The following is a 23092-nucleotide window of genomic DNA, read 5'->3' on the forward strand; positions in this document are numbered from 1 at the left end:
CCCCTGGCATTTAACAAACACCTCCTCAGTGGGGTTCATGTGCCCTGCACTCTATACCCCCTCCCTTCCTCCCACACTAGCCTTCAGCCTCAGCACCCAGCCCACCTGTGTCTAACACCACACAACAAACATAAAGCAGCCCCAGGGACACAGCATTTAGCTCTGTCAAGGACATGGAGGATTCTCGTGGCTTGCTGGAGCCCTCAGGTGCCTACATTTGGAGTTCCCAGTGGGGTCCACATGGCCCAGGCAGGGGTGCTACACTGGTGTCAGCAGTGAATGACATGGAGTGGCCAGGTCAGGGCAAAAAAAAACAAAAGTCATCAAGAAAAAGGTTCATAAAGTCAATTCCATAAAAATTTAAATCTTCTGTATGGAAAAAAAGCTAAATGTGACTTTAAAACCGATAAATTAGAAGAAATAGTCACAGCTGGGCACGGTGGCTCAGGCTAAGGAGGGTGGATCACCTGAGGTTAGGAGTTCGAGACCAGCCTGGCCAACATGGTGAACCCTCGTCTCTACTAAAAATACAAAAATTGGCCGGGCACGGTGGCTCATGCCTGTAATCCTAGCACTTTGGGAGGCCGAGGTGGGCAGATCAGGAGGTCAGGAGTTTGAGACCAGCCTGACCAACATGCTGAAACCCCGTCTCTACTAAAAATACAAAAATTAGCTGGGTGTGGTGGTGTGTGCCTGTAATCCCAGCTACTCAGGAGGCTGAGGTAGGATAATCGCTTGAACCCGGGAGGCGGAGGCTGCAGTGAGCCAAGGTCATGCTGCTGCTGCACTCCAGCCTGGGTGACTCCATCTCAAAAAAAAAAAATAGCCAGGCGTGGTCGCGGGCACCTGTAATCTTGCTACTCGGCAGGCTGAGGCAGGAGAATCGCTTGAACCCAGGAGGTGGAGGTTGCGGTGAGCCGAGACACCACTACACTCCAGCTTGGGTGACAGAGTGAGACTCTGTCTCAAAAGAAAAAGAAACAGAAGAAGAAGAAATATTCACAACCATATGGCAGCAAGGAGCTTATTTCCTTCACTTACAAAGTTCACACACATCATCCAGAAAAGGCAATCATTTAGCAGTTCACAGAAAAGGAAGACAAAGGACCAACAAACTCGTAAAAAGACACTGAATTTCCCACTCAATTCAACAGATACAATTCCAGCTGTACAGTTAACTACTGTACCTATCAGGTGGGTAGAAAAGAAAACCTCCAAGACACCCAGCAAGGAGAAAGCGCAAAGGTAGAAAGAAAACTGCTGCAACCTTTCCGGAGGGAAATTTGACAAATTCTGTCGAAACTTTAATAGTTCACATACTTTGACCCAGCAATCTCACCATGACTAGGAATTTGCCTCACTATGTGCAGAGGTTCACCAACACGTATATACGTATATATATAAAAACACTCGCTGCAACATCACATATACTGCAGAAGCACACCAACATGCCCCACGACGGAGGACTGCTGAGCGGGCACCTCCACACAGGACAGATCACCGGGCAGGCAAGGCGGAGCAGCAAGTGCTACAGGCTGCCTCCTGGGAGGAATCCTGAAACCTGTGAAGGATGTGTCTCTGGAAACACAATGCAGCGATTCTGTGTGTGTCACACAACAAAGATGGTAACTGGTTCCATTACCGCTTCCTGTACTGTTTAAATTAGTTAACAATTTGCATGTTTGTTTGTTTTGTTTTGTTTTGTTTGAGATGGAGTTTCACTGCGATGCCCAGGCTGGAATGCAGTGGTGCTATCTCAGCTCACTGCAACCTCCGCCCTCCAGGTTCAAGCAATTTTCCTGTCTCAGCCTCCCTGAGTAGCTGGGACTACAGGCGCATGCCAACAAGCCCGGCTAATTTTTATATTTTTAATAAAGATGGGGTTTCAGAATATTGGTCAGGCTGGTCTCAAACTCCTGACCTCAGGTGATCCACCTCCCTCGGCCTCCCAAAGTGCTGGGATTACAGGCATGAGCCACCACATCTAGCCCATTTCATTTTTTGAAATCATTAGTTATTATCTGGAAGCTGAGACTATGGGCCATTTTTGTTTTTCTGCTTTAGCTTTTTTAGGTATTTCTTTAAGGTGCTAAGGTTTGTAAGGTAAGCAAAAGCCCAAATGGGCACCTCAGAAGAACAACTGTCTCTCATGTAGCTCCTTCCCCATATCTGAGCACGGCTGAATTCTCATCTTCCTCCAAACCTTTAAAAAGAGCTCCACAAGCCTCGGTAACCCCATAGTTCAGCATCTCCAAAATCATGCACGCTGAAGCTTCTCGCTCTCTTCGCAGTTTTCTTCAATTCATCCTTTCTGTCCTTACCAAGAAAGGAAATGTTTTTCATTTTTCCCCTTTCTCTACTGCATTTAGGTTCTCAAACACACAATCCCCAGCGAACAAAAGCCAGTCTCCCTGTCTCCCAGATGATGTGAACACTGCGGCTCACCGTGCGGGCAGCCACCTTCTGACCATGAGGAACCCGCTGGGGCAGCCGACCCAGAGACAGCAGAGCTCACGCTGCTGAGCCACTGACTTCACCAACCCCCAAAACCCACCCTTACCCAAGACTTTCCACTAAGCAGAATGATGGGTTTATCACTCAAGATGTTTAAATTTGGTTTCCTGCAACTTACAGCCTAAAACATCCTAAAACAATCATTTTACTTCCAAAAGGGTTTGAGGCGGAGAACTACCAGCATCATATTTTCATTAAACAAATATTCTTAGAGCACTTAACGTGTGTCCAGTCTTGTCCTAGACACTAAAGATACAGCAGTGACAAGGCTAAAATGCTACTCTCATGTAGCTTAATACAGCAGAAGAAACAGGCGAAACAAAAAGGAAAGAATGTTGTAAACAGCATCACATCTGTGCAGTGCTGTTATTAACCCAGAACACAAAAAAAGAGAGAGCAAAGTACGTACGCATTCACGTCAAATCCTAGATATTTACATTCATACTACAGCTTCCTGCATCCATAATGTGAATTCTCAGTATATTTCATATGAAAAAAAAATAAATGGGAACAGGCTAAAAATTACTAGAAAACGTACTGATAACTACCTAGTCACAACAAATACAAAACCTGACTGAAACGTAGCCATACAACTTCGCTGGTGGTTATGGGACACAGTGAAAATAAAAATGTGGAGTAACAGAAAGGAGTCTCCTGAATGTCTGTGGTGAATTTCTTTACATTTCTAATGGGTTTTTTTGTTTGTTTCTTTGTCTGCGCTGTCACCCAGGCTGGAGTGCGATGATCTCGGCTCGCTGCAGCCTCCAACTCCCAGGTTCAAGCGATTCTCCTACCTCAGTCTCCCGAGTAGCTAGAATTTCAGGCGTGTGCCATCACACCCAGCTACTTTTTGTATTTTAAGTAGAGACAGGATTTCGCCATGTTGGCCAGGCAATCCACCCGCCTCAGCCTCTCAAAGTGCTGGGATTACAGGTGTGAGCCACCATGGCCAGCCTTCTAATGGTTCTTGATATTAATTTAGCTACATCTGCTATCTTTTTCTTTTTCTTTTTTTTTTTTCTGGACACAGTTTAGCTCTGTCACCCAGACTGGAGTGCAATGGCACTATCTAAGCTCACTGCAACCTCCGCCTCCAAGGTTCAAGCGATTCTTGTGCCTCAGCCTCCCAAGTAGCTGCGATTACAGACGTCACCACAGTCAGCTAATTTTTGCATTTTTAGTGGAGAGAGGCTTTCACCATGTTGGCCAGGATGGTCTCGAACTCCTGACCTCAAGTGATCCACGTGCTCTGACCTCTCAAAGTGCTGGGATTACAAGCATGAGCCACTGCACCCAGCCTCCTATCATTCCTAACGGTTAAAATGTCAGACTAGTGTAACACTGAGATTAAGAATGGCTTCATTTATTCAAAGGCCTTGAAGAATCTGAGCCCAACAATCCTACATGCCGTAAGATTATTAAAGATTATTAACACTACCACCATTAGCACCCATGAGGATAAAGAGTTTTTTTGTTTTTGTTTTTGAGACAGAGTCTCACTCGGTCATCCAGGCTGGAGTGCAGTGGCATGATCTCGGCTCACTACAACCTCCGCCTCCCGGGTTCAAGCAATTCTCCTTCCTCAGTTTCCCAAGTGGCTGGGATTACAAGCACGCACCACCACACCCAGCTAATTTTTGTATTTTTAGTAGAAACGGGGTTCGCCATGTTGACCAGGCTGGTCTCGAACTCCTGACCTCAGGTGATCTGCCCATCTTGGCCTCCTGAAGTGCTGGGATTACAGGCATGAGCCACTGTGCTGGGATTACAGGCATGAGCCACTGTGCCCAGCCGATAAAGAGTTAAAAGAGAGTTTTAAGTAAAACCTTAAGGACCCAGAGATTTCCTGGTATCTCTGAGTATTTGGTACTAATTGTGTGGGTCAACATCTGATTTGCCAGATTACATGGTTTGGCTCTGTGTCCTCACCCAAAATCTCATGTTGAATTGTAATCTCCAGTGTTGGCAGAGGGGCCTGGTGGGAGGTGACTGGATCATGGGGGCAGCTATCCCTGTTGCTGGTCTTGTGATAGATTTCTCAGGAGATCTAGTTATTTATAAGTGTGTTCACTCTCTCCTACTGCCACATGAAAACACACCTGCTTCCTCTTCGCCTTCTGCCATGATTGTAAGTTTTCTGAGGACTCCTCCACAGCCGTGCCTCCTGTACAGTCTGCAGAACTCTGAGTCGATTAAACCTCTCTTCTTCATAAATTACCCAGTCTCAGGTAGTTCTTTAAAGGAGTGTGAGAATAGACTAATACAAGAATGTTGTGCATATGTTTTATTTGGTGTTTCCTTGAGGTAAGACTGGGTTTCTCTTACTTTTCAGGCAGTTGAGTCTCAAGGGATGGCAGCAAGGAGAAACTGAACGGCAGACTTGGGAATCAATTCAGGCCACTTGTGTAAGATTCAAAAAGAAAAAAGAAATGGAAATGTCTGCATCTAGAGGACATTATAAACATATCTTTCGTGTGCCTAAATAAAATAACTCAAAACTATTAGAGAAAGGGGAAATCAGATTATGAGACAGAAAAGAACTTAAACTGGAATCAGCAACAGAAACTCTTGACTTTTTAAAAGAGTAATTCCTCTGCTGACTCAAGTAGCTTCTTATCTCATGTCATCCTATCTCTCCTCATTCTGTGGAACAATCTCATGTACCTCCCAGAGCCTAGATTTTCATCTCTAACACTAGTCTCCTCTAAAAGGAGCCAGTACTCTTTGAAAATGAGCTAGTTACAGTTTAGGGGCAGGATATCTTATTACCAAAAAGCACAGATGCTTTCAAGAATGCCTTCAGAAAGCGTCAAGAAGCCACTCAGGTGACGAAAGAGCATTTAATGGCTAAATTGTGACACAAGTGTAAAATTCAAAGTAAAAATTACAGTACATTACAAGCAAGGCTGAAACGCACCTTGGGTATAAGATGACTAAAATGAGATATATTACAGTAGAATGTGTTAGAGAAAAGATATACCTTCTGGTCAGGCGCGGTAGTTCACGCCTGTAATCCCAGCACTTTGGGAGGCTGAGGCAGAAGAATCGCTTGAACCTGGGAGGCGGAGGTTGCAGTGAGTCAAGATTGTACCACTGCACTCTAGCCTGGCAAAAGAGTGAGACTCCATCTCAAAAAAAAAAAAAAAAAAAAAAAAAAGACACACCTTCTGATAATGGTTTGGCTGTATTCCCACCCAAATCTCACCCTGAATTGTAATAATCCCCACATGTCAACAGTGAGGCCAGGTGGAGATAACTGAATAATGGGGGCAGTTCCCCCCACATACTGTTCTCACGGTAGTGAACAAGTCTCATAAGATCTGATAGTTTTGTAAATGGGAGTTCCCCACACAAGTTCTCTTGCCTGCCACTATGTAAGACATGACTTTGTTCCTCATTTGCCTTCCACCATGATTGTGAGGCCTCCCCAGCCATGTGAACTGTGAGTCAACTAAACCTCCTTCCTGTTTTTTTTTTTTGTTTTTTTTTTGAGATGGAGTCTTGCTCCGTCACCCAGGCCAGACTGCAGTGGCACCATCTCGGCTCACTGCAACCTCCACCTCCCAGGTTCACACCATTCTCCTGTCTCAGCCTCCAGAGTAGCACGGACTACAGGCGCCCACCACCACGCCCTGCTAATTTTTTGTATTTTTAGTAGAGACGGGGTTTCACCATGTTAGCCAGGATGGTCTCGATCTCCTGACCTCGTGATCTGCCCGCCTCGGCCTCCCAAAGTGCTGGGATTACAGGCGTGAGTCACTGCGCCTGGCCACCTCCTTCTTTCATAAATCACCCAGTCTTGGGTATATCTTTATTAGCAGCATGAGAACAGACTAATACAGTAAATTGGTACCAGTACAGCAGAATGCTACTGTAAAGATAACTAAAAATGTGGAAGCAACTTTGGAACTGGGTAAAAGGTAGAGGTTGGAACAGTTTGGAGGGCTCAGAAGATGACAAGAAGATGTGGGAAAGTTTGGAACTTCCTAGAGACTTGTTGAGTGGCTCTGACCAAAATGCTGACAGTGATATGGACAATAAGGTCCAGGCTGCAGTGGGCTCAGATGGAGATGAGGAACTAGTTGGGAACTGGAGTAAAAGTCACTATTGCTATGTAAAGAGACTGGTGGTATTTTGTCCCTGTCCTAGAGACCTGTGGAAGTTTGAACTTGAGAGAGATGATTTAGGATATCTAGCAAAAGAAATTTCTAAGCAGCAAAGCATTCAAGAGGAAGCAGAGCATAAAAGTTTGGAAAATTTGCCAACTGATGATGCAACAGAAAAGAAAAACCCATTTTCTGGGGAGAAATTCAAGCCTGCTGCAGAAATTTGCATAAGTAGTAAGAAGCCCAGTGTTAACCACCAAGACAATAGGCAAAATGTCTCCAGGGCAGGGCTGGATGGTGACTCACTGGTAGGTCACGCCTGTAATCCCAGCAGTTTCAGAGGCCCAGGCGGGCGGATCATGAGGTCAGGAGATCGAGACCATCCTGGCTAACACGGTGAAACCCATTCTCTACTAAAAATACAAAAAAGTGGCAGGCACCTGTAGTCCCAGCTACTCAGGAGGCTGAGACAGGAGAATGGCATGAACTCAGGAGGCGGAGCTTGCAGTGAGCCAAGATTGCGCCACTGCACTCCAGCCTGGGCGATAGAGCAAGACTCCGTCTCAAAAAAAAAAAAAAAGTCTCCAGGGCACGTCAGAAACCTTTGCAGCAGCCACTGCCATCACAGGTCCGGAGGACTAAAAGGAAAAAATGTTTTTGCAGGTCGGGCCCAGGGCCCCCCTACTGTGTGCAGCCTCGGGACTTGGTGCCCTGTCCCAGCTGCTACTGCAGTGGCTAAACGGGGCCAAGGTACAGCTCAGGCTGTGGTTTCAGAGGGTGCAAGCCCCAAGCCTTGACAGCTTTCATGTGGTGTTGATCCTGCAGGTGCACACAAGTCAAGAATTGAGGTTTGGGAACTCCCATCTAGATTTCAGAAGCTGTATGGAAATGCCTGGAGGTCCAGGCAGAAGTTTGCTGCAGGAGTGGGGCCCTCATGGAGAATCTCTACTGGGGCACTGTGGAAGGGAAATATGGGGTTGGAGCCCCCATACAGAGTCTCCACTGGGGCACTATCTACTGGAGCTGTGAGAAGAGGGCCACTGTCCTCCAGACCCCAGAATGGTACATCCACCGACAACTTGCACTCTGCACCTGGAAAGCTGCAGACACTCAACGCCAGCCAGTGAAAGCTGCCAAAAGGCGGTCTGTACCCTGCAAAGCTACATGGGTGGAGCTGCCCAAGGCCATGGGAGCCCACCTCTTACATCAGCATGACCTGGATGTGAGACATGGAGTCAAGGGAGATCATTTTGGAGCTTCAAGATTTGACTGCCCCGGCCAGGCTCAGTGGCTCACGCCTGTAATCCCAGCACTTTGGAAGGCCAAGGCAGGCGGATTGCCTCAGGTCAGGAGTTTGAGACCAGCCTGAGTGACATGGTGAAACCTCGTCTCTACTAAAAATATAAAAATTAGCTGGGCATGGTGGTGGGCACCTGTAATCCCAGCTACTCAGGAGGCTGAGGCAGGAGAATTGCTTGAATCTGGGAGGTGGAGGTTGCAGTGAGCCAAGACCGGGTCATTGCACTCCAGCCTGGGCAACAAGAATGAAACTCTGTCTCCAAAAACAAAAAACAAAAAAAAAAGGTTTGACTGCCCCATTGGATTTCGTACTTGCATGGGGCCAGCAGTCCCTTCGTTTTGGCCAATTTCTCCCATTTGGAACAGGTGTATTTACCCAATGGCTGTACCCCCACAGTATCTAGGGAGTAACTAATTTGCTTTTGATTTTACAGGCTCATAGGTGGAAGAGACCTGCTTTATCTCAGATGAGACTTTGGACTGTGGACTTCTGGGTTAATGCTAAAATGAGTTAAGACTTTGGGGAACTGTTGGGAAGGCATGATTGGTTTTGAAATGTGAGGACACGAGATTTGGCAGGGACCTGGGCAGAATGATATGGGCTTGGCTGTGTCCCCACCCAAATCTCACCTTGAATTGCAAAAAACCCCCCCCCGCCCCCCGCGTCAAGGGCGGGGCCAAGGGACGGTAACTGAATCTTGGGGGCAGTTTTTCCCCCATACTGTTCTCACGGTAGTAAGTCTCACAAGATCAGATGGTTTAATAAACGGGAGTTCCCTCGCACAAGCTCTCTTGCCTACTGCCATGTAAGACATAACTTTGCTCATCATTTGTCTTCCACAATGAGAGTGAGGCCTCCCCAGCCATGTGGAACTGTGAGTCAATTAAACCTCTTTCCTTTATAAATTACCCAGTCTTCATTAGTATGTCTTCATTAGCAGCTTAAGAACAGTATGAGTTCAATTTCACACAGTTGAGGACAGCGGGTTTGATTTAAAAAAAAAAAAAAACGGTTGAAACACTTGGATAATTGTGTAATAGCCTCTCATTGGACAATGCAAATGGTTACTATGTTAGTAGTAGGTGTGATTTGTTGCATTTACTATCTAAATGTTGGGATTTCCCTTTTTTTTTTTTTTTTGAGACGGAGTCTTGCTCTGTCGCCCAGGCTGGAGTGCAGTGGCGCGATCTCCACTCACTGCAAGCTCCGCCTCCCAGGTTCACGCCATTCTCCTGCCTCAGCCTCCCGAGTAGCTGGGACTACAGGCGCCCGCCACAGCGCCCAGCTAATTTTTGTATTTTTGGTAGAGACGGGGTTTCACCGTGTTAGTCAGGATGGTCTTGATCTCCTGACCTCATGATCCACCTGTCTCGGCCTCCCAAAGTGCTGGGATTACAGGCGTGAGCCACCGCGCCCGGCGGGATTTCCCTTTTAAGACAAAAAGACTAGACTTCTGAGTCGAGAGCTCATGTGTACTAAAACCTGGATAGCAGGGGAGACTGCAGGTGCAGGCTTTGAGCCAGCCTAAACTCAAGCTGCTGGAGAGAAATGGCCCTGGGGAAACCAACCATGGATTCACACAGTAAGGAATACGTTGGTTTTAGGAATACACCGGTTTTAGTGACTTACACAGCTGAGCAAGCACTTACACACCAATCTCCAGAAGTCAGAAGAAAATAAGGGGATATATAATAAAGTTCTGCGACACTGGACGCCTCCTAAGGTACCTGTGGTACCTTCACCTGGATCAGACAGTATCATCACTTGGACACTGTCACTTGACCAACATGCCTTCAGCCTCCCAGAGACTTACGTATCACTACTGCACAGGAATCCCCTCCCTTCCACCTCCCCATCAGCCTAGACCAATTCCTGGTCCTGATCTGGCTGGCCTGCCCCGCCTGGAGGTTACCGAGGACCCAAGCCTCAAAGGGAAAAATAAAAAAGGCAGACTTTAAACATCCAGCTTTCTGTTCTTCTCTCTCCCTATGTATTTCTAGAGAATTAATATTTCTTGTCACTCAACACTACAATTCACAGGGGAGTTTTATTTTAAAAGGGAGAAGACACAAGAGTGGCACTGAAACATGGATCCAAGATAAAAGAAACACCGGCCGGGCGCGGTGGCTCAAGCCTGTAATCCCAGCACTTTGGGAGGCCGAGACGGGCGGATCACGAGGTCAGGAGATCGAGACCATCCTGGCTAACACGGTGAAACCCCGTCTCTACTAAAAACTACAAAAAAACTAGCCGGGCGACGTGGCGGCGCCTGTAGTCCCAGCTACCCGGGAGGCTGAGACAGGAGAATGGCGTGAACCCGGGAGGCGGAGCTTGCAGTGAGCTGAGATCTGGCCACAGCACTCCAGCCTGGGTGCCAGAGCGAGACTCCGTCTCAAAAAAAAAAAAAAAAAAAAAAAAAAAGAAACACCAAGCTGGGCGGTGGCTCACACCTGTAATCCCAGCATTTGGGAGGCTGAGGTGGGCAGATCACCCCAGGTCAGGAGTTCGACACCAGCCTGGCCAACGTGGTGAAACCCTGTCTCTACTAAAAATACAAAAATTAACTGGGTGTTGTGGTGGGTGCCTGTAATCCCAGCTACTTGGGAGGCTGAGGCAGGAGAATCGCTTGAATCCAGGAGGAGGAGGTTGCAGCGAGCCGAGATCGCACCACTTCACTCCAGCTTGGGCGAAAGAGCAAAACTCCGTCTCAAAAAAAAAAAAAAAAAAAAAAGAAACACCAGTAATGTGAAGCTCGACATGCAGGGGATTGCTCTATTTTCAGCGTTAATGATGAATTTATAAGAAGCACAGATGGCTAGCTCCACTCCCTCCTCAAATGCAACTAAAATGAGAGTTAAGGAGAAAACAAGGCATAAATCCACAAAGAGAACAGCAGCAGACAAAAGCAGATGAGACACAACATTTTGAAGGTTCTAAGACAGACAAGTGGCAACTAACATAAAATATGGCCACTTCTACTCTGTCATGTGGTAACAGACGCCAAAACACAGCAAGCCAACTCCTGCCGCATAAAAATAGATTCAGAAACTGGAGGTAAGAGAATTCTAAAGGTGGGGGAGAAATCAGAAGAATGAATGGAAAGTCTTCAAAGGGGTCACCAGGCACCCACCCATGTAGACAGGGACCCTCCCTGACCCTGAAGATGTCGTCTCTGGAGACTGCGCGTGGCCACACCACACACAGCTCAAACTGACAGGCCACACTTAGAAGGGGAATATAGTCCGCGCAAGTCCAATTCTCTTATCTTCTTCCTTACTTCCCAGACTCGAGCTCTGAGCAAAGGCAGAGTCCCAAGAGGAAAGGTTCACTGATACTGACAACTGGGTGTTCTGTAATGAAAAAGCCAATCTTTGCCTAACACCCTCCAGGGAAGCTCACCAAGAGATAGACTTGAAGCAAACACACAGACTTCCAATCAGCTTTTCAGTACCTCTCGGAAGCAGGAATACAGAGCAAGCATCATCAGTCTGAGTGGAAAAAGATACTATTTTTCTTCTGCTCTCACATCACAACAATCAACATAGAAGACTTCTGTGACCAAATGCGTGAGGGTTTCTCCCCACATACCAAGCAAGAAATCAATTATGCAGCAAGCCCATGCACAGTGTCACGTGTCTGTAATCCCAACACTTTAGGAGGCGAAGGTGGGGGGACCACTTGAGCTCAGGAGTTTGAGACCAGCCTGGGCAACAAGGTGAAACCCCAACCATACAAAAACATACAAAAATTAGCGGGCCATGGTGGCGCACACCTGTAGTCCCAGCTACTCTGGGGCTGAGGTAAGAGGACCACTTGAGCCTGGGATGGGGAGGTTGCAGTGAGCCGTGATCACACCACTACATTCCAGCCTGGGCAAGAGTGAGACCCAGTCTCAACAACAACAACAAAAAATTCTGCAGCGAACACCAACTAGGTGTTCTGCAATTCAATTGTCACACTACCTACCTGGAGATAGCATCAGATCCCAAACGTGAGGCTCAGTCCCACAAGACTGCCCACCCTTCAGACACTAGCTGCAAGCCAGGGCCTCTGGAACATGTGATCAACTAGCTTCAAGTCAGTGAGAAAGAAAAGTAGCTCAGAGCAATCTGAAGAACATACAGCCGGCAAAGTGTAGAAAACGGGTCTTTAGTTACCACAGCCCCAACCATACTCAGGGTTAACTGTGTAAAGGGACTTGGGGTTTTTTCTATCTTCCCTTTCCTGTAGTTTCCAGACAAGCTGATAAATTACCAAGACAGTTACAACAAGTTACACAATGTGACCCTCAACCATTTTCTTCATGTTCCTGGAATGTGTGATACAAAGAACAATATACAGCCAACCAATAGTTTATGTTCAACTTAGAAACTCTCCCCATTTTTGCCCTTTAAAATCCCACTTATAACTGTTGCTACTCGAAGCATATATTCAGGGCAACTTGAATCTATGCTTCCCAGGATGCTGTCCTCAAATCTGGCCTAAATAAACTCTCTATTTATAGTAAGTTTTGCTTTAGTTCTTTCTTTAGGTCTATTAGAATTCCCATACCTCCCTGTGTTTAATTTGCTAGAGCAGCTCACAAAATTCAGGTAAACAATGACTTACATTTACCAGTTTATTACAAAGGGTATTACAAGGACACAGACGAAGAGAGGCGTACGGCAAGGTGTTAGTGTTCAGGCCTCTCCAGGCACACCACCCTCCCTCCAGGAACCGCCAGGTGTTCAGCTATTCCAGAAGTTCTCCGAACCCAATCCTTTTGGGTTTTTATGGAGGCTTCATTATGTTAGCATGACTGATTAAACCAAGGGCCACTGGTGGTCAACATCACCTTGAACCCTTCTCTCCTTCCTCAAAGGCTGGGGAGCAGACATGAAAGTTCCAGCCCTCGAATGCTGCATGGGTGTTTCAGATGATCAGCCCCCATCCTGAAGGGAGCCTGCAGTCCGTCAATCAATCACTAGCATACAAAAAGACATCATTTTGGAGAGTTTAAGGATTGTATTAAATAGGAGTTGTAAGGCAGGAAATGAGGTCAAAGACCAAATAAACATTTCACAGTATCCCAATCAGACATTGGAGAAAAATCTAGACCACAAAAGATAGAGATTAAAGGCCCGGCGCGGTGGCTCAAGCCTGTAATCCCAGCACTTTGGGAGGCCGAGACGGGCGGATCACGAGGTCAGGAGATCAAGACCATCCTGGCTAACACGGTGAAACCCCATCTCTACTAAAAAAATACAAAAAACTAGCCAGGCGAGGTGGCGGGCGCCTGTAGTCCCAGCTACTCGGGAGGCTGAGGCAGAGGAGAATGGCGTAAACCTGGGAGGCAGAGCTTGCAGTGAGCTGAGATTGGCCACTGCACTCCAGCCTGAGCAACAGAGCAAGACTCCGTCTCAAAAAAAAAAAAAAAAAAAAAAAAAAAGATAGAGATTAAAGAAAATAAAGTTTTAAAGAAAAAATACCTCACAAGAATCAGAGACAATGCTCGGTACAAAAGGAAACTTTCAAAATATTACTTTACAGCCAGTCACAGTGGTTCACGCCTGTAATTTCAACACTTTAGGAGGCCAAGGCGGGTGGATGACTTGAGGTCAGGAGTTCGAGACCAGCCTGGCCAACATGGTGAAACCTTGTCTCTACTAAAAACACAAAAATTAGCCAGGCATGGTGGCAGGCTCCTGTAGTCCCAGCTACTCAGGAGGCTGAGGCAGAATAATCGCTAGAACCAGGGAGGCAGAGGTTGCAGTGAGCTGCAATCGTGCCACTGCACTCCAGCCCAGGCAACAGAGCGAGACTCCATTTCAAAAAAAACAAAAAACAAACAAACAAAAAAGAAATATTCAGAGCTCTCAATTAAAAATAACCAAAATTAAAAATTCAATACAAGAGTTGAAAAGATCAAGATGAAAGAAATCTCTCTGAAATGAAGAGTGAAAAAAAAAAAGACCAAGAGACGGAAAAAAAGTACAGGATGGGCCTGGAATATAAAATATTCTGCTGGCTGGGCACAGTGGCTCACACCTGTTAATAACAGCACTTTGGGAGGCCGAGGCGGGTAGATCACTTGGGGTCAGGAGTTCAAGACAAGCCTGGCCAATATGGTGAAACCTTGTCTCTACTAAAAATACAAAAATTAGCCAGGCATGGTGGCGCACACCTGTAGTCCCAGCTACTTGGGAGGCTGAGGCAGAAGAATCACTTGAACCCAAGAGACGGAGGTTGCAGTGAGCTGAGATCACACCACTGCACTCCAGCCTGGGCATCACAGTGAGACTCCATCTCAAAAAAAAATTCTGCTTATAGGAGAATTTCCTAAATAAACCACAGAGGAAAGGAGCAGAGAAATCATACCATAACATAAAGCCATTTCCCGCAACAGGATAACACATTTCTAGATTCAAAAGCTCCAATGAGTATACAGCATGATGAATTTTAAAAGATCCTCCGTAAGCAGGATGACTGAAATTTCGGAACATTAGGGACAAAGAAGAGAACCTAAAAACTTCCCAAAGAAAAAAGCATATATAAAGAATCAACAATCAGCAAGGCACAGGACATCTAGAGCAATACCTTCAAAATGTTAAGGGAAAATAGTTATTTCCAAGTCAGAATTCCATACCCAGTCAAATTATTAATCAAGGCCAGGCATGGTGGCTCTTGTCTGTAATCCCAACACTTTGGGAGGCCAAGGTGGGAGAATCGCTTCAGCCCAGGAGTTTGAGACCAACCCAGCAACACAGTGAGACACTATCTCAACAAAAAATTAAGAAGTTAGCTGGGCATAGTGGCGCATGCCTGTAGTCCCACCTACACGGGAGACAGAGGTGGGAAGATCGCTTGAACCCAGGAGGTTGAAGCACAGTGAGCCATGAATCATCATGTCACTGCACTCCAGCCTGGGTGACAGAGTAGGACTCTGTCTTCAGCTGGCAGGGGAGGAAATTCCCAGAAAGGCAGCTGTGCAGAAGGACTGGGGAAAGAAAAAAAAAACAGTCCAGACTGGAGAGGGACCGAGTACTACAGGGTGGAAAAAAAGTCACTGACAAATTTCCCACAAGTTTTTGACTCATTGGTGAACTGAAGAGTTTTACAAGGCAGCAAAAGTCTTCTATGATCAGAAGTGAAAAGATTACATATAAATCAATAGCAATTTTACCATATCCACAAAAATAAAATACTATTTTTTTTTTTTTTTTTGAGACAGAGTCTCGGTCTGTCACCCAGGCTGGAGTGCAGTGGGGCGATCTCGGCTCACTGCAGACTCCACCTCCGGGTTCACGCCATTCTCCTGCCTCAGCCTCCCAAGTAGCTGGCACTACAGGCACCGCCACCACACCCGGCTAATGTTTTTGTATGTTTAGTAGAGACGGGGTTTCACCATGTTAGCCAGGCTGGTTTCAAACTACTGACCTCAGGCGATCCACCCGCCTCAGCCTCCCAAAGTGCTGGGATTACAGGCGTCAGCCACCACACCTGGCTTCTTTGGTCTTTCAATCTATGTACATGTATTATTTTGATAAATGTAAACATGTCAGCAATAACCTGAATTATCTTCAACTATACCAAAACAAAAAACCAACCTAAATTCATCTACCTACTTGAAGCTTCCAACAGTGCCCTGCTTTCGTCTTTAAATTGGGGAGATAAATTTAGAGAGTATCTTTAGAAACCAAAAATCATAAAGCATGATTTGGATCACATTTTGTTTTGTTTCTGTAGAGACGAGGTTTCACTATGTTGTCCAAGCTGGTCTCGAACTCCTGGGCTCAAGGTCTTCCATCTCAGCCTCCCAAAGTTCTGGGATTACAGGTATAAGCCACCGCAGCCAGCCCATCATATGCTTTTGAAAATTCACGGAAACTAGTGTTTGGGTATAAGCTTTAGAGTTAAAAGACCTATGTTCAAATCCTGACTCAATTGGGCAAGTTACTTTTCCAAGTCTAGTTTTCTGATCTATAAAATGAGAATTCCCACCACCTACTTGACAGGATGTTTAGAAAATTGGGTGAAATAATACATAAGTATTTGGCATGATGCCTCAGTTACTAGAACTCGATAAATGGTAGCTGCTTTGACAGCAATTATTACTATTTACTACTATTATTACTCTCACTTACTTATTTTCCCCCGACCAAAATTTGCCTAAAATACTCTAGAACAAGCTCGTCCGACTCGTGGCCCCAGCCCAGGACAGCTGTGAATGCAGCCCAATACAAATTTGTAAACTTTCTTAAAACATTATGAGATTTTTTTAAATTTTTATTTTTTAGTGCATCAGCTATTATTAGTGTTAGTGTATTTTATGTGTGGCCTTCTTCCAATGTGGCCCAAGAAAGCCGAAAGACTGGACAGCCCTGTTCCAGAAGAAACAAGGACATCAAGCTGCTTCTCAAATGGCTCAGAAGACTTCTGTTTGTTTGCCTTAGCATGCTGAATTTCACACCACTCCATAACGTATTTCAACATTTCACTATTTATATAGTGGAGCAAAACGGAATGCATCAACTAAAACTCATCAGATAAACACTAAGCCCTAGCTGTTGGTCTCTAGAGAATAAAATACCAGCAAACTAGCTGCAAAAGAACATTGTTTTTATGCCAATAAAACCTATACAAAGCTTTAAAATATAAGCCATATTAAACAATTTAAATTATTTTAAATTTGAATTTGTATCTCCTTGAAAGCATTGAATCGAAACAGACAACAGATGGACAAAAAATACCACCTTTGGAATCGGACAGTTCTAAGCCTGAAGCCTACTTTGCCTTCTACTCACTAGTATGACCTTGATCAAGATTCTAAACCTGTCTAAGCCTAGTTTTCTTACCTGTATGACAAGGCACAACCAATTACTTCATGGGGTTATTGTGACAATTAAAGGAGATATGTCCAAACAGCCCTGTAGTAGATTGTCCAGAAGTGAGAACTGGCCAGGCGCAGTGGCTCACGACTGTAATTCCAACACTTTGGGAGGCCGAGGCAGGTGGATCACCTGAGGTCACAAGTTCGAGACCAGGTTGACCAACATAGTGAAACCCCATCTCTACTAAAAATACAAAAAATTAGCCAAGGATGGTGGCATACGCCTGTAATCCCAGCTACTTGAGGGGGCAGGACTCCCTTGAACCTGGGCGGCAGAGGTTGCAGTGAGCCAAGATTGCGCCATTGTACTCCAGCCTAAGCAACAAGAGTGAAACTCCGTCTCGAAAAAAAAAGTGAGAACTGCTACAATAACAGTATTTCGTTCAAAAAGCTGGAATTCAGGTTTAACTGTCTACAACTCCTCATGATATCCCAGTTCTCTAGCTCTCTTTAGCTATAAAAGTGGCTTCCTTAACAAAAAGGAAGAAAACTCATCTCTGTTCTTCGAGGACAACCATGGACAGTCAAAGAGATGTCACAGGTACATTCGGAAACAGAAGGGAAAGAAGCTTACGCGACCCATCATCAAGTAGAGGTCAGTCCCCATGTGACACTGGCCCTTTCCAGTTGGGAACCACTTCTTGACAACAAGCCTAATACCAGCACCATCAAAGGGTAGACAGGCCAAGAAAGCAAAGAGGCAAGAAAGTCCAACTTTCCGTTTCCATGATCCACTGTGGAAGCAAATATACAACCAACAAAACAACGGGGTCAATGAGCCCCCACTTTGGGAGCATTTTTAACAGTGTGTTTTGCAGTTTTTGGTAGTTACTGTTATTAATAAGGTAATTCTTCAATTTCTTTAGACAAACAGTAAGAAGGCAGGCAAAGAAAAGGAGAAAGAAAAATATTAATGCAAGCTGAAAAGCATTAGCAAAGCTTTCAGAAAGAGCTGAGAAAAACCTCCACCTTCCCAAGGACTAACACAAGAGTATCTGTCCTCTCTATACCACTGCTGTACACATTTAATCAACTCAGTCCTTGAGAATATCAGGAAATTTACTTACAGAATGTCCCAACGCCTTTAAAATATAATGCTAGCAAAGAACTGCTGTCAGGTTCTGAGTTCTTTTCTGCAGCCTTCTTCAATAAGCATTTACTGACCACCTACAAAGTGCCAAACACTATGCTGTTTATTAGGGAAACGCTACAACACAGTTTGATTCTTGTCCTCAGGGAGATCAGTATGAATGGGTAAGAATCGAGTAAAGAGATCACCACCACAGAGAGTAAACACCAGGCACAAAGGAAGCCGAGACAAGCGCCAGTCCTATCAATATCCAGCCAACCAGCCCACGGTTAGGAACTTTCTGAAACTACTGAACACTCTTGAGCACAACTGAACCGGTCACAGCAGTATTCCCACACACCCACAGGTCCTTAGGCAGACACACCCACTGCATGGGCACAGACGCACAGCTGTGTCTGCGCATACATGTTTTTATTCAACAAATATTGAGGGCCATACTAAACGCAGTTAACAGGGCCAGCTCGGGTCCTAATTCCTCATGTGACTTCGGAGAAGATACTTCCTGCATTGGTACTGGTTCTATCAAAGGCCACAGAAGACCTTGGAATATTTCTCCCCTCAGCTGTCAGCCCTCCTCCTTCGGTGGTGGTTCCACCCTTTCCTAAGCACTAAAAATTTAAAAGCTGAGACCATGAGTCAGTATTATTTTGAATTAACCGTGTTCCCCTAAATGTTTACAGTGACCACTGCACCTCATTCCTTTCCTCCACCCACCCTGAAACATCGGAAATTTACTATTCGCTCATTTATGAAGCCTTTTCTATGTGAACCAGTCTACATTTGAGATTTAAGCAAGGCGGGGGGGGGGGGATCCCTACGCAAATCACTGACCTCCGGAGATTTCTATCTAGTTGAGTAAGAGAAACAAACACGAAGAGAGATATGTAAGATAACGTACACCAAGCACTTACGACTAAAGACACTGCAAGGCCAAGAGCAGGTGAAATGAAGCGGGGGCGGACCGCACCGCGAGGGTAAAGCCTCGATGCCCCCCAGGACTTAAGGTGGGGAGACCTCTGGGCAGGAGAACTGAGAAGGCAAGTTCCCTGGAGCAGAGGGAGCAGGAGGGGTGGAGATTGGACGCCAGAAGACCTCAGGTGGGGGGGGCCGCAGCAGGTCCCGACGGTCAGACGTGTGGGACACTCCCGAGCGGCCAGAAAGGATGCAAGGCGGAGGCCGCAGTCGGGAAAGGCAGAGGGTCCGCAGGGCCGGAGGGGAGGGGCTCGGGGAAAGGCCCGGAGAGGGGACGCCCGGGAAGCGACGGGAGGGGGCCCGAGAGACGGGGGGGCCCATGGGAGGGCTCCCGGATGGGCTGTTCTAGGGGAGGCTGAAAGGACGGACCTGGAGAAGGGCAGGGGTCCAGGGAGGCGGGAGGACCCGTGGCCAGGCGCCTCAGGGGAAATTACGGAGTGGGTACGCTGGGGAGGTGGCGCGGTGCGGGGTCCCCTCGGAGAAGCGCGAGGCTGGGCAGCTCTAAGGGAGAATGTGGAGGGGCGCGGGCCGGAGGGGAAAGGAGCTAGGGTCGTCCGGACCAAACAGAGACACTCACCTGCGAACCAGAGCGGACAACTGTCAGACGCCGCAAAAGCTTCTAGTCTCCTAGACCTCGACTGCCGCACGTCCGGCGTCCTGGCCGCCGAGCTGACGTCACGCCACGGTACGCATGCGCGGCGGGCCCCGGCGGGTGGGGCGGGGTGTCTGGGTGGTTTCCCGAGAAACGGGGCGGGAGGAGGCAGCGGGTGTGGATCTCCCAGGAGGTCGGCGCTTCCACTAAAAGGAAGTGTTACCGAGTGAGATCCCGCCTTAAAAATATAAAAATCAAAACAAAACAACAACAAAAAAAATTGTTAGCACCCTAATCTTGATTTCTAAATACCGCTCTCTAAAAACAGGGCCAAGGCCTGTTTGAGAATCGCTTGAGCCCAGGAGTTCAAGACCAGCCTGAGCAACACAGTGGGACACTTTCTCTACAAAAAAATAAAAATAAAAATAATTAGTCTGGCGTGGTGGCTTGCATCTGTAGTCCCAGCTGCTTGAGAGGCTGAGAGGGAAGCTTCACTAGAACCCGGGAGGTCAAGGGTGCAGTGAGTCATGATTGTGTCACTGCACTCCAGGTTGAGCAAAAGTATGAGACCCTGCCTAAAAAAAAATAATAATTACAGGCATGAGCCACCGCGCCCAGCCAAAAAAAAAAAAAAGTAAAATTTTGATAAAGTTCAGAGAAATTGGAGATATTTAATATTTTAATATTTTATTTAATATTTTAATAAAGCCTTAGAGAAATGAGCGACTCTAGGACCCGGGCTCAGAAAGCTCTAGCTGAGCCAGGAGCGTTTTGTAGGCCAGAAGCTCAAGGTGCTCAAAAAACGGAAGGACCGGGCGTCCAAGGGCTCAGGGATCTACCCAGAGAGCTCCCGGGGACCGCGCCTGGTATAATTTGAGCAGCAATATAAAGTACATTGCATTAAGTTATAACCTAGAGTATAAAACATCCCAGAGCCCGTGCTGATATAAATACCTGATTAAATAAATGAGGGAGAAGGGATAATCTTCCTTGCAGAGGAATTCTAATAATTCCTCATCCAGAGGGGTGTGGTAATCCGTCTGCACCCACCCAGAGTGTGGCCAGTGCCTGGGGACGCCCTTTCCAAGAGCACAGTATGGAAAGGGCTGTAACTTCACAGCCGAGGCACTTCACGTGAAAATCAAAGTGATTAGTCACTGCATTTGCCCTTGACATGATGTGATTTAAAAAAAAAAAAAAAAAGTGAGCTCAGTCTAACTGAAAGATAAACCTCAGACAAATCTCATTTGTGGGATATTCCTCAGAACACCTCACCAATACTCCTCAAACTATCAAGGTAATCAAAAGCAAGAAAAACACTGAGAAACTGTCATATGCAACATGGTGATGTAGCTAGGATATAAACTTCAAATAAAAGTTTAAGTTTAGGCCGGGCGCGGTGGCTCAAGCCTGTAATCCCAGCGCTTTGGGAGGCCGAGACGGGCAGATCACGAGGTCAGAAGATCGAGACCATCCTGGCTAACATGGTGAAACCCCGTCTCTACTAAAAAATACAAAAAACTAGCCGGGTGAGGTGGCGGGCGCCTGTAGTCCCAGCTACTCGGGAGGCTGAGGCAGGAGAATGGCGTAAACCCGGGAGGCGGAGCTTGCAGTGAGCTGAGATCCGGCCACTGCACTCCAGCCCGGGCGACAGAGTGAGACTCAGTCTCAAAAAAAAAAAAAAAAAAAAAGTTTAAGTTTAGGTAATAGTTTTTAGTTTTGACAAATGTATAATGGTTAACGTTAGGAGAAATTGTGTGAAGGGTATACTAGCTTTGTAACTTTTTCGTAGTCTAAAATTATTCAAAATAAGAAGTTGGGGGTTTTCTTAAGGCAATAGAGGGAAAAGAAACGTTGGCCAGTTGAAGTGGTTCATGCCGGTAATCCCAGAGCTTTGCGAGGCAGAGGCAGGAGGATTACTTGAGCCCAGAAATTTGGCCTATAATCAAGCCACTGCATTCCAGCCTAGCAGGGGTTGGGGGGTGGTGGTGCAGGAGTACTGCCTGGAAAGAGGCTTGAGAGAGCCTCCTGGCAACTCCAATCCTGGGGTGCTGAAAATGTTCTATACATTGATCTGAATGGTGGGTACGTGTGTGTAAGTAAAATTTTATCAAGCTGAACACTATACTTAAGATTTGTGGCCAGGCGCGGTGGCTCAAGCCTGTAATCCCAGCACTTTAGGAGGCCGAAAAGGGGCGGATCACGAGGTCAGGAGATCGCAGACCATCCTGGCTAACACGGTAAAACCCCGTCTCTACTAAAAATAGAAAAAAACTAGCTGGGCGAGGTGGCGGGCGCCTGTAGTCCCAGCTACTCGGGAGGCTGAGGCAGGAGAATGGTGTAAACCCAGGAGGCGGAGCTTGCAGTGAGCTGAGATCTAGCCACTGCGCTCCAGCCTGGGCGACAGAAAGAGACTCCATCTCAAAAAATAAAAAAGATATGTACATTTTTGGCCAGGCACGGTGACTCACACCTGTTATCCCAGCACTTTGGGAGGTTGAGGCTGGCAGATCATGAGGTGAGGAGTTCAAGACCAGCCTGACCAACGTGGTGAAACACCACCTCTACCAAAAATACAAAAGAAAATTAGTCGGGCATGGTGGCACGCGCCTATAGTCCCAGCTACTAAGGAGACTGAGGCAGGAGAATCGCCTCAACCCGGGAGGCGTAGGTTGCAGTGAGCCGAGATCCTGCCCCTGCACTCCAGCCTGGGTGACAGAGCAAGACTCCATCTCAAAAAAAAAAAAAAAAAAGGCTGGGAGTGGTGGCTCACGCCTGTAATCCCAGCACTTTGGGAGGCTGAGGTGGGCTGATCACCAGGTCAGGAGATCGAGACCGCCCTAGCTAACACGGTGAAACCTCATCTCCACTAAAAATACAAAAATTAGCTGGGCCTGGCAGTGAGCACCTGTAGTACCAGGTACCAGGGAGGCTGAGGCAGGAGAATGGCGTGAACCCAGGAGGTGGAGGTTGCAGTGAGCCGAGAGCACGCCACTGCACTCCAGCCTGGACAACAGAGAGAGACTCGGTCTAAAAATAAATAAATAAATAAATAAATAAATAAATAAATAGATTTGTACATTTTTCTGTGTATAAATTACATCTAAATTTTAAAGGGAAAAAACTTAAATAAAAAAAAAAAAAAAAAAACCTTTGAAAGAGCCCTATTGTTATTGGTCTTCAAAACCGCAAATTCTGCCAGTCAGGGCCCCTGTCTTAACCCAGCTCCTCTTTGGGGAAAATAAAAAAATGCAGGGTAGGGAGTCCTGTGATGCCTGTAATCCCATCTTTTGCAAGATATTATGGCTTAGTCAACACAAGAGTTCAGAGATTGGTGTCACGTGGGGTTCTTCCTGGTTCTGCTGCTCCTGGATGAGCTTGGGTAAGTTGCCTGACATCACCAGGCTTCTTGATCAGGCCTCATTAAGGCTATACTAGCCCTGACCACCTTCAGGGTGAGTCTTAGGGATCTTTCAGGGTTTGAGTTTGGAGTACCCAAAAATACACTAACATATTCTCTCTGAGTGATGGGACTGTGGATGACATTTCTTTTCTCTACTTTTCTGCATTTTCCAAATTTTCTTTCATGAATATGTATCACTTCAGTAACAGGAAAAAGTAATATTTGAGGCTGGGTGTGATGGCTCAT

At 46.4% G+C, this 23092-nt stretch overlaps 1 protein-coding gene across 9 annotated transcripts in view; it reads right to left on the bottom strand.

The window, feature by feature from the left end:
• PLEKHB2 (pleckstrin homology domain containing B2) overlaps positions 1-19568 on the bottom strand; it is a 45647-nt gene extending 26079 nt beyond the window's left edge. For 2 of the 9 annotated variants that reach the window (XM_030916748.1, XM_030916746.1), the window contains exons 1-2: positions 19429-19517; positions 2204-2316 (exon numbers count right to left, since the gene is read on the bottom strand). In XM_030916748.1, the coding sequence (XP_030772608.1) occupies positions 2204-2261 (58 nt within the window). In that variant the 5' untranslated portion in view covers positions 2262-2316; positions 19429-19517. Of the gene's footprint in view, positions 1-2203; positions 2317-19428 lie in introns of all 9 variants that reach the window. The other 7 variants (XM_030916750.1, XM_030916749.1, XM_030916747.1 and 4 more) reach the window with 7 other exon arrangements.
• Between the last annotated feature and the right edge of the window lie 3524 nt (positions 19569-23092).

This window comes from Rhinopithecus roxellana, chromosome 14 (genome assembly GCF_007565055.1).
Source record: "Rhinopithecus roxellana isolate Shanxi Qingling chromosome 14, ASM756505v1, whole genome shotgun sequence".
Classification (NCBI taxonomy): Eukaryota; Metazoa; Chordata; class Mammalia; order Primates; family Cercopithecidae; genus Rhinopithecus; species Rhinopithecus roxellana.